Source organism: Rhopalosiphum padi, chromosome 1, assembly GCF_020882245.1.
Source record: "Rhopalosiphum padi isolate XX-2018 chromosome 1, ASM2088224v1, whole genome shotgun sequence".
Classification (NCBI taxonomy): Eukaryota; Metazoa; Arthropoda; class Insecta; order Hemiptera; family Aphididae; genus Rhopalosiphum; species Rhopalosiphum padi.
Window position 1 is genome coordinate 22,414,428 of NC_083597.1, and position 12,369 is coordinate 22,426,796.

General features: G+C 23.9%; 1 protein-coding gene across 2 annotated transcripts; it reads left to right on the forward strand.

The window, feature by feature from the left end:
- Window positions 1-1,144: 1,144 nt before the first annotated feature.
- Window positions 1,145-11,948, forward strand: LOC132917068 (neprilysin-2-like). Of its 2 annotated transcripts, XM_060977601.1 has the most exons (19): window positions 1,145-1,280; window positions 4,099-4,159; window positions 4,601-4,698; window positions 4,941-4,991; window positions 6,607-6,768; window positions 6,841-6,930; window positions 7,003-7,240; window positions 7,309-7,489; window positions 7,704-7,802; window positions 7,875-8,040; window positions 8,120-8,192; window positions 8,273-8,360; window positions 8,433-8,603; window positions 8,679-8,785; window positions 8,855-8,913; window positions 9,405-9,453; window positions 10,120-10,318; window positions 10,430-10,600; window positions 11,549-11,948. In XM_060977601.1, exons 1-19 carry the CDS (start codon window positions 1,277-1,279, stop codon window positions 11,720-11,722), a joined length of 2,241 nt encoding a protein of 746 aa, XP_060833584.1. In that variant the 5' UTR covers window positions 1,145-1,276; the 3' UTR covers window positions 11,723-11,948. The 2 variants fall into 2 exon arrangements, with proteins under 2 accessions (XP_060833584.1, XP_060833585.1); XM_060977602.1 differs by lacking the exon at window positions 4,601-4,698 and having other exon boundaries at window positions 1,185-1,280.
- The last annotated feature ends 421 nt before the right edge of the window (window positions 11,949-12,369 follow it).

Sequence of the window (12,369 nt, forward strand, 5' to 3'; positions counted from 1 at the left end):
TTTTTCCACAATATAATAATTATTTATTAAAAGACAAAATGTTAATATAATAATATAAATTATTGAAATTTTATTCCAGGACAAATGGCGGTCCTGAAATACTTGATCGAGATTCGAGACAACGTGTGTCGTGTGCATAGGGGTTCTGTATCAAATATAAACATCGAATTTAATGATATACTAATTCCATCCCGGGATGTTGAACTAAATATACTAATTATTTCGTCACATGCTGATAATGTTGTGGAGAAAATATTCTTTATAACAATATTATTAGGATATAAGGTTTAATTCTACATTAAGTACTAATATGAAACACTAATATAAAACTTTTTACTTTTCTATACTAACTACGCTATAGTGCTATACTATAATATTTAAAATGTACGTTTTAATAAAATCGATAATCGAATTTAACAACATAATATTTTTATAAATTTATAAACAATTATACTATGGAAATGTACTAATATTTTGATTGGCCCTTTTATATTAGAGTTGAAATTAGTATATACCTTTAAACTAGGACAGAATCGGTAAAAAAGATTCTTTGGATGAAACTTGGCTGTATCCGGAATAACGGGACGCTTTATTCAAAACTGATACAGTACCAGGAATTCTATATTATGGCAATCTTAAGTTAGGTCAATTATGTAACTATAAAATATACCAATTGGAAAATTGGTTACCGTTAACTGGTTACAGACAAAATTCAAATGCTTTGTTGTGAAAATGTTTCTATCATAAAATATCTGTGCTAAAAAGACAAAATAAAACTAATTATGTTAACATTATTTTCATGTTCTCGTTTATTTCATTTTTATAAAAACTATGGTAAATTTATTAAATTCATAAAATATAAATTAATAAATATTTGAAATATTATATATTAAAATATTATAATATTTCGTAGAAAATTGTATTTAAACACGGTGATAACGCAACTTTAGAAGGACTACAAAATTAACGAATTAATTAATTTTATTGCAAATTACCTATATTTTTTTTTAGAACAATGATCCTGTATTTTTTTATTATACTTTTTACTTAAATATAATTATGTGTCGAAGTAATTTTCTTTTGTAGAATACATTAGTATACAAACATTAAAATTTCTCATCAACCTTGGTTATATTCAAGGGCTCCCCAACACAATGCACTCTGTTGCGTTGAATAGCATTCAGTCGTTCGCACTCATTCAATCCAAACACATAGAAATTATTGTCTTAAACAAATTAAAAAATTGTTACCGTATTTTATTTTTTTTATTTTGATTATGGGTAAGTACATATTAATTTTGAAACTATCCTGTAGTGTTTTTAATAGACATATAATATATTAATGTTGTAAATAATCGTAATTTAATATTTTATTTTTTAATTTTTAACTGGCTTATTAAAATGTTTTTAAGCATCTTAAAAAATCAAAATATATTTAAATATATTACCTCAAATATAAAAATGAGTCTTGGATTTTTATTAGACTGTTTAAAGACAATTATGAAATTTAATTAATATTAGAAGTAGTATTTTAACATAATATATAATTAGGTATAAAAGTCATACCTATAAATTATACAATCGAAGAAACTATGTAATACTTATATCAATGTAAGCATTATATATTTATTGTTAGTATCTAATAATATTCAATAAATCTTAATTAACAGAAAAATCAACATTTTTGAATTGTTTATCGTTTAAACTTAAATATATTTCAAGTTAAATTACTTATACATTTACTATATATACATACCTATATAATGTAACATTATGTAGATTAAAGGCAGTATGTCATGAAATATAAATATAAATATAAATAATAGATGTAAATACCTATGAATATATTTTTAACCACATAACATTTTAATTGATGAGATTATTAGCATCTTTATATTTAACTAAAATGTATTTAATAGTTACCTAATAATTACGCTTACCTAAATACTTAAATAAATACAAGATACAACTATGCATGTAACAATTAAATTAGTATACATTTTAAATTATATTTAGTAGAATTTAACCACATGGTTACTAGGTTGGATTTCACTTTTAACCAACAAATTTAAGTATAAATCAGTAGATACAGGAGACCTTCTTGTACCATCGAATAACCTATTTCTTTTATCAGCTACTCAAGGTTATAAATATTGTGTTTTAAATTTGACAGTTCATTTGAAACATTGATTATTTTTAATAATATTTTTAATTAATACTCCGTACCTTTTATGAATCGTAGAACCCTTTTTCGGTTTTTAAATGTACAGCTATTATTTAATAATAAAATACGTAGTTAAATATTAGTTCATCGTGTTTTATAAACCTCTTATTCGATCACTATATTAATGTATATCTTTAATTATGTAAATAACAATACAGTTAATTATAACTATTAAAGTAATCGGTAGTAATTTAGAAACTATATAAATATATAACTAATCATAATAAAGTTAATTAAACGTACATTACAATTTGCAATACAATATTATGTTAATATGTTATTATAAAGTAGGTATTCTTCGTTAGAAATTTATGTATGTAATTATAAAATAATTTACAGATGCGATTACATAATTTCCGATTAGATCAATAATTTACTTTAAAAATGTAATAAAGTAAATGAATTATTTTAGAAAGAAAATAAACATGAATAATGTCAAATGATTAACGAGGATGTCACATAAAGTACAAGACACCAAACTATATTATATTAACTTAGCCTCATAAAAAATAAAAATAATAAAACACTCCTTTGTTATTCAGGAAACAAAACACTTAGAGACAGTATGCACACAGACATTTATCAAACAAAATAAATGATCATTCATTAGCTAAAAGAATTTTTATATTATACGATAGGTATATACAATATAACCTATTATACGGTATATAGCTTCTACGAATATGCGTCATCAGGTACGCAACATTATAGTTAACGCATAAGTTACAATAATTATAATAATTTGATAACGATTACACAAACTTTTTTTTTTTAATAAATAGAATTTAATAAATATATAAATATATCAGGTTAATTATTAAGTAGAATTAATTACTCTTAAATATAAGCTTAAAAAAAGGTACAACATTACAAAAATATATATATATATATATTTTGAAAAATTATAATTTCACATATTCCAATATAATCAACTTATAATATGTGCATCTCCAATCTAATTTAATGAGTCATAATGACCTATATACTTAATGTAATTTATTGATAATTTCAAAAAGCATATTTTAATAATAAGATCTATTCATTCACTATACAGTATTCCTATAGTAAATTCAGCAAAATAAATTCATTCTATATTATTATAGTTAGATCACGCATTATAATTCTAATAAAGTATTCATACTACAATTATATCACTAACATTTTAGCGGTTCCTACGATATATCAAAACAAAATATTTAATTTTGTATTTTAAATGTACAACAATAAGAACGTTAATTTGACGTAGATAGGTAAAAAAAAGAACTTGAATATTTAAAATATTATATAGTCACTAACATTTGAAATAGGTACTAATTATTATAAATTAAGTAATAAGATTTATTAAAGCGGTATTATAAAAAAAAATAAAGTATGATATTTAAATGCATATATTTGCAAGTATTTTGAGATTATTCATACTATTATTTATTAGTTGAGAAATTTGTTAGAAAACAATTTAAAATTGTATATATACATAGATATCTAGCTCTAAATAATTACTTGAATAATTAATTTAATTAAAAGATTCATTCTATTTATAAACATTAGTAAAATGACTAAAATGTATTTGATTTCTATAAGTAAAACATGATCTTTAACTGTTGTAAAAATATTAAAACCATCAAACAACATGTATAATATTAATTTAATATTAATATATACATATTATCAAAACATGTTGTGTACAATTTTAATGCATTTTCAATAAAATTGTAATTGGCGATAGGAAAATAGTTAATATTTTTAATATATTATGAATTAAAGATTAAAAAAAAATAATAAAATTTTATTCTTGATTAGATGACACTTTACTTACTATATATTTTAATATTTATAATTTATAACTACAAATAAACTATAAATTAATTTTTAAAGGTTTTCAAGAACACATTGAAGGAAAAGGAATTTCCTCCTTCACTATTTCTCAAAATGGAAAGTAAGTTAAGCATTAATATTATTATTATTATTAAATTATTAGATATCAAAATATTTTTATTATTAAATTTATATTTGAAAAATAATGAAATTGAAAACTACTCAATTTTTTCATAGTTTTAACTACAATATTTTATTTGATGAATTTCCATTATAAAGAAATTATGTATATTGTATATATTTTATATCAATTATTATAACAAACATCAAATTAATTTCAAAACAGTGCTTATAAAATGTATTTATATAATTTCCAGTTATACATTTTTTAAATTAATTTATAATGTATTAATGAATAAAAGTAAAAATAATAAACTTATATGGTTGTTCATAACAAGTATAAAAATATAATTGCATGTTATGTACATGTACGATAACCATATACGTTTTCGAGCTAATTAGTTAATTAAGGTTTATTTATAAATTGATAATTTTTATTTAGTGCCATTTTTCAAAAGAAATATAGCAAAAAAAAAATTACCATCAGCATATTAACGGTAATTGCTATGTTCCTCGCAGCAATCTTCATTTATTATTCTTGTAAGTCTAAAATATAGTTTTAAATATTTGGTTTGCTAACAATCATAAAATATGTTTTCTGATGTAATAGATCATATAAATGATTTTACATATTTAAAGTGTTTATGATATTTTCTCCAAGATATTAATTAACATCATGATAGATTTATCAAAAAATTAAATGCTTACCTAATATTTTTATTTTATACAATGTCAAACAACTTAGTGTTAATTAATTAATTTTAATTTTTAATTCATCTTAGATATCAAGCCAGAGTATACAATCTGCCAATCAAAATCATGTTTAAAATCCGGTAAGTCATAATCTACAATATTATTACAATTACATCAACATATCCAATCGATTTAAATATGTAAATGTTACAACAACAACACATATTTTTTTTATCCTGTATATTCATTCCCCGGATATATATTAGCTTTGATTTCGTACGTAGTCTTAGAGAATAATGTTTTTCACATAGTTGCACATTTTACTAAAAAAAAAAAAAACATCATTAGTATTGTAAATTCTAAAATGAAATGCTGCATCATTCTAATTCAAGCTTCTAATATGTTTTTTATTATCTAGTTATAAACTTATAATGTTATCTGCATGTAAAAGTACCTATCAACAATTTAACGAATAAATTAAATAATCATTAATCATGGGTGATAGTGTCGATACTGCGTACTACTAAACAGTGATGCATAAGCTAGTTAATTCAATAATTTACTAATTAACATACATACAACACATTTTTTTTATCAGTCCTAAGATTGTTGTTTATTTGATATAATCACAACAGTTGCTTTCTCTATTTTTCTCTGTCTTTTGCCATATTATCTTTTAACTACCCGAAGGAAGTAAATCCTGCATCTTATATTATTTGGCCGCTGTATTTTGTTCTAGGTCTTCTTCTTGGTCGTATTCCTTTTATTATTCCTTCAATTATTAGGCTATGCAATTTGTCTACGTGTCTCAGTGTGTGTCCAATCACTCCAATCATCTTTCATCTCCTCGTTAGGACTTATATCAATGGTCGCTTTTCTCCTATTATTATTTTTAAAACGTCATCATTAATTGTTCTGTTTTCAGATCACTTTATTCTCTACATCTTTCTCCAACGCTACATTTCCAAAGCTTCTTGCATGCATGTCTTTCACTTTTTTATATATTGTCTATGTCTTACTTTCATATAATGCCACACTCCAGACTTTAATTTTTTTTTATTATGTTCGCGTTTTTTAATGTAATTAGTTTCTTATTTTTAAGGAACATGTTTTTTCGGTTGACCTTTTTTATTTATGATTACCAAATCCAAATAAACAGTATTAACAGTAAATATACTATTAAAATATGCATTAAAAAAAAATAAAATCATAGTATGGAATAAAAATATTTTTATTATAATATTTAAAAAATATTTGCAAAATCGCTAAACTTATAAATTATTTATTATTATTTTTCTTTCTTTTACCTATTTATTTATTTTTTTTTAATCACACTGCGGTGTACCGATAAGTAACAAAGCAAGTGATCGGCGAGAAAAACACAAACACTAATTTTAAAATATTTATTTTATATAAATAAAACCATCATACTAATATCTCAGGTCTAGAAAATCTATTTAGTATTAAGTTTTTCTTTATAAAATTATAAAACTTACGCTTTTATATTAATTTTCAATTATGCACTTATTAATAAAAAATGATAAAATATGTACCTATACATTTTAAATATACACTAGTATTTCTATGAAAGAAATTTATATTTTACTTAGCTATGTTTTTAATGATTATTGGAAAAGATGCAAACTCCTAGAAGTCCCTATCCCTACTAATTACTTTTATTGATTTTAATAATATTTATAATATATTATAGTAAACAATATTTTATACTGAAAATGTATTTCAATATTTTTTTAGCCGTTACATTAATAAATTGTATCAACGAAACTGTTGAACCATGTGAAGATTTTTATGAATTTTCTTGTGGTATGTTTGAAACTAACTACCCCTACTATTCTAATACAAATGAAAACAGCTGGATAACGATAATGACGTTAAAAATAAAACACAGAGTGAAAAGTAAGTGAGCTACGAACTAATTAGTTTTAAGTAGGGTCGATTAAAACTAAACGCATACGTATTTTCCACTAGAATTTCTCAGCAAAGAAAATGAAAAAAACGAACCTAAAGCAGTTCATAAAACTAGGAAGTTTTACCAAGCTTGTTTAAATTCTACTGAAGGTCTGCATAAATGCTTCAAGCCCAATATTTTCAGTTAGCTCTATAAAATAACCAATATAAATGTTTATACAGATCAAGTTTCAAACAAATATGATCCTCTATGGGACATTTGGGAAAAAGTCGGTCTAAACATAAACTACCTAAATGATTCAGTCCCATTAGAAATCGAAACAATTTTAGCGAGAGTTAAAGTTTATTTGAATCTGGCTATTTTTTTTGATATTGACATTGACGACGATCCTAGGAATTCATCATCACATTCGCTTTTAATTATTGATCAAAATAGGGAATCAAACAAATATAGAAAAAGGTAAAATTATATTGAAAGTTATACTTATATAGTTAATAAAAATAATAACAATTTTAATTTTAATTTAGAAACAATATGAAAAAAAATAATGTTAATATCGAAGAAGCTTTACCAAAATTTAGCGAATACTTTAATTTACTGGTTGAAAAACTATTAAATCGTAATCAAACATATATAAAGCAGCTTAAAGTTGATGGTCTTATGAACACAACTTATGAATTAGTTTATTTTGAAGAAGAATTTTCACAAGTAAATTATTATTCAAATCACTTATTCACGTTAAATAACACTACTTTATAAAATTAATATTTTATTTTTATAATTTAAATTATGAAAAAAAAATTAAAGCTTATGAAATTTATTAAGATAATAAGTCTTACGATTATTATATATTACTCGGTACATAGTTTAATTTAATAATTGTCTTATACGTATATATATATTATTATTTTAATTGTTTAAGGTTTTACGAAATGCATTAAGTTCAAAAAATGTTATTCCTGAAGTAATTACACTAGGGGAATTTCAAGAATTGACAGATTTATCTGGAGGTAAATTTAAGGTAAGTAAGAGAATTATAAATAAAACAAATACTTTAAGGTAAAAAAATATTTTATGATAAAAAAATGTTTAGTTTAATTGGACATTATACCTGAGAGAGTTAACTCGTGATATCCAACCAAAAGTATATGAAATATTGACATCGGAAAATGCAGATAATTATGAACTCTTAATAAGCAATAGAGAATATTTAGATGAAATGCTTATATTATTATCTAAAACACCAACAATAATAATAAGTAATAAATAATAATTAATTTAACATTATATTATTCTAATAGATATGTATTGAATTATATAATCTTGAAATGTATTTAGAAATGTCTATACTATCTCACGTAGTAGCTATTTTGGAAAATAATTTTCCAACTGGGGAGAGTTTCAATTACGAGTAAGTGAAACTTAGTATCTGTTCAAATTGTTTATTATCAATTTATCATTAATCTAAATAGTTGTTTCTATTTATTTTAGACATTGTTTTTCATTGACGAGTGATTTTTTTGGAATGGTCACCGGGTATTCTATGATAAACACCTTAGATAACTCCTCTAAAGCTTCAGCAAGTATATTTGAACTAATAAATTAAAGTATAAATCAAATCAATATTTATATATTATGAAATTTGTTGTAGTTAACTGAAATGACTGATAATATTAAATGGGCCTTACGTAAAATGGTTCATGAAGCGAGTTGGATGGACGACGAAACAAAAAATGCTACTTTACGAAAATTAGCTAATACGAAAACGTATTTTGGATACCCATATAATTACGACAATATACTAAATAATTTATTTGAAAATGTAAGAACTTCTAAATGATTTATTGGAAAATTAAAATATATGTTAAGTAATAAACTATCTTTTATGTTATTTTAGTTGAATGTTACGGATAATCATATAGAAAATATAATATCAATTTCGATGTTTAACACAAAGAGTAATTGGAAATATTTAACAGAAGACAGAGACTGGGAAAATCAAACGTAAGTTTTATAAGAATTAAAAAACTCAATAATAAATATGTTTGTTAACTATTTTAACAACATTCTCAGGTGGCAAGTAACTCCGGACGAAGTAAATGCATACTGTTATAATTCAATGAACGCATTTTGTAAGTTTTAGAATAATATTATCAAATGAGATCTTTTTATTTGTTGTCTAGTTCAATCTTATAAATATTTGGTATAAACCATACGCAATACAGTAAATTTATGTTCGTCATAACTACGATGTAGTAATATAAAATTCGATAAGATGTGTTTTCTTTCATAATTTATTTTAATGACTTTATTAAAACGTGTAATACAATAAAACTCGTTTTATAAATTAAATAAGCATTGAAAAGAAAGAAAAGGTTTACATCTTTGAACCTGATAAAATAAAAATAAATTACGTAACTAATATCAAAAATAACAAAACTGTATCAATTTCTCATATGAAACGTAAATGTTTTGTAATTGTATATATTAATAATTAACAATCATTGTTACACGTAAAACGGGACAACAAATTCTTATAGGTTATATTTTAAGTCATATTAAGTGCAAATTGTAAGCCTATTATTTCAGTAAATTAATATTAGTTTCGTATTAATGATTACAGTCATGCCAGCGGCAATACTACAAGCTCCGTTATACCACAATGGCATACAGTAAGTGTACACTTATGATAATATGTAACACGAATCACAGAAATTTACACCTGACATTTTACCTCCAAATGTTTTTATGTTCCCCAGCAATCACATTTGACCCCCTCCCCTTTGTCGGACTTTTTGTTTTCCCCTCCCTCAGAGTAAAATTTGAAGGAATTTAAATTTGTCAGTACCATCTAGTTAGTTTTATATATTTTGTATGCAAATGTCACCGATTTTCTTTTATTGTACATTTAAAATATACTCGATAATATAAATTATTAAATTTATAGATAATAGTTTATTAGGAATGGATAGAACTATACATTTAAACCGTTAGTTAACAAGGCAGAATTAAACTTGTGTATTTATTGAAGCAAATGACTGATGAGTTTATAACAAAACAATAAATACGATGTTCACATAATAAAACGGAAATTTTAGTTGAAATAAAAAAAAATTATCGAACTATAACTTATATTATATGCAATGGTTTAGTAAATGACCCTTGTAACAATAACATTTTATGTATAATTGGCATATAGCAACGAGGGGAAAAAATACCCTATTAAAAGTGCGAAATTTTGGAGTTTCAAATGTCCGATTACCGCTAGCTATAATTACTAAACACAGATAGAGTTTCATCGCAAATACCACCTAACGCATAGTGCATCGTGTTGACAGGGCATTAAATTACGGAGCCATAGGTAGTACAATTGGGCACGAACTTTCTCATAACTATGACAACACCGGTAGGCTGTACAACGAGCTGGGAAATGTGATGCAGTGGTGGACGAACAGTAGCTATGAAGAGTACACGAAAAGAGCGGGTTGCTTGATAAGCCACTACGATGGTATCAAAGTCGTTAGCCATAATACCACTGTGAGTATTATTATTATTATTATTTGCTATCATTATTTTCTATGCTTTTTTTGTTTGGTGTTAATACTGTGGATACGTCATAATCAGTTGTCCGCGCGTTGTTTATAATAGTTTGTAATTAACGGCGAGAAAACACTAGACGAAAACATAGCCGATATTACTGGACTAAAGGAGGCGTATTATGCTTATCGGCGTTATGTCGACATACACGGGCAAGAACCCAGATTACCCGGTTTGGAACGTTATAGTCAAGAACAATTGTTTTTCTTGGGATACGCAAACGTGAGTACAACTACTAATATAATATACCTACTGATATGTAAAATCATAGGTTACCTATAGTGACTATATAGTAACTATATGTGGCCAAAGCCAATGGAATAAAAAAGAAAAATATGTTCTATCTACCTGCCTACTCGTATAATCTATTACTAGTTTCTATAATATGATTTATTTTGCAATGGTTTTTTTGTTCGTTCCCTAGAAAAATTATTAATAAGGTAATAATCGATGTTACTACATAACAAAAATAGATAATCTCGTAAAGCATTACAAGTACCTACTGACGTTTATGTAAGTATAGGTATACAATCATTATATAAATGTCGACAATCTGCTAACATATTTTTAGAAAATTTGTATCTATCAGTATATGTCAGTGGTTCTTAACCGGTGTTCTGAAGATTTGCTATAAGTGTTCCGCCAAAATCTTAAAATATGTTAAGTGTTCCGTCATTCGAAAAAGGTTAAGACCCACTGGTAAATGTTAATGTTTGTCACATATCCTGTTGAGACATATAATTTAAAACTGATAATAAAATCACTAAAATCATTTGATCATTGATAATTAAGATAAATTATTATTAAAATTTCAAAACGCTAATCATAATTTATATTAGTTTCATAAAATTCATCAGTAAAATAACTCACGATAGGAATTTATGATATAAAAAAGTTATATTGTTTGTTAGTAATAGTGATAAAATTAATCATGACTTAGGGATAACGATCGTATTCAAAATTTAAAACATCTACTAAAATATTATTAAGTAGACTTTAATTACATAAATAAATAATAACGAATAAATATCACTGATTAATTATTATATTTATAACTATAAAACGTAATAATATATTTATTTTAACATTTATTCAATTATATTATGTATTTAGCTACTAATAATATTTATTTTAAGATCCATCTTTAAATAATAATTATATGTATTTTAGCAATACTGTCATTATGATGATACCGACAGCCAATTTGACAATTTTAGCAGTCACAGTCCAAACGTGGTTCGAGTACGAGAAGTCCTATCGCTTTCACCAGAGTTCGCAAAAGCATGGTCTTGTCCAATTGGTTCTCCAATGAATCCAAAAAAAGATAAATGTCGAATTTGGTAATCTATATAATGACATATTTTTTTCAATTTATTCAAATTGGAAGTATACTAATGTATTATTTACACATATTACTTGTTAGTATAATACATATTAGCTAATATTTAACATGTTAATGTTATATTAAAGAAATAAGTTCCTCTGTATAAACTTAATTGTCTACTAATTACTATAACTTATTTTTGTACACAAATTTTAACTAAAATACACTCGTTCAAGAACCACGTAATTACTATAGATATTTTTAAATATATATTACTATTATTATTTATTTTAATCATTGAAATAATATTGTATTTTGAACTAAACACAATAATGACTAAACCAAATCTATAAGTATATAGGTTTTTTGGTTTTTATACGTAATTTACGAGTTGAGAATAAGATGAAAAATACTTAATATGTTATATTGACTAAAAGAAATAGTTATAAATTAATAATTTATAGATCGAAGAGTTTATACGTTTAAGAGAATAACCAAATTTGAGAGTGACATATTTTAATAATAAAAATAATAATAATAACATAAAATGTACATCATCTATAATACACAGATACAAATAATAGTAAACCCTCAGCACACAAATCTAGAAGATGTATTATCATTAAAAAACTTTAATTTATTAATATATTTCCTAAAAAAAACTAAT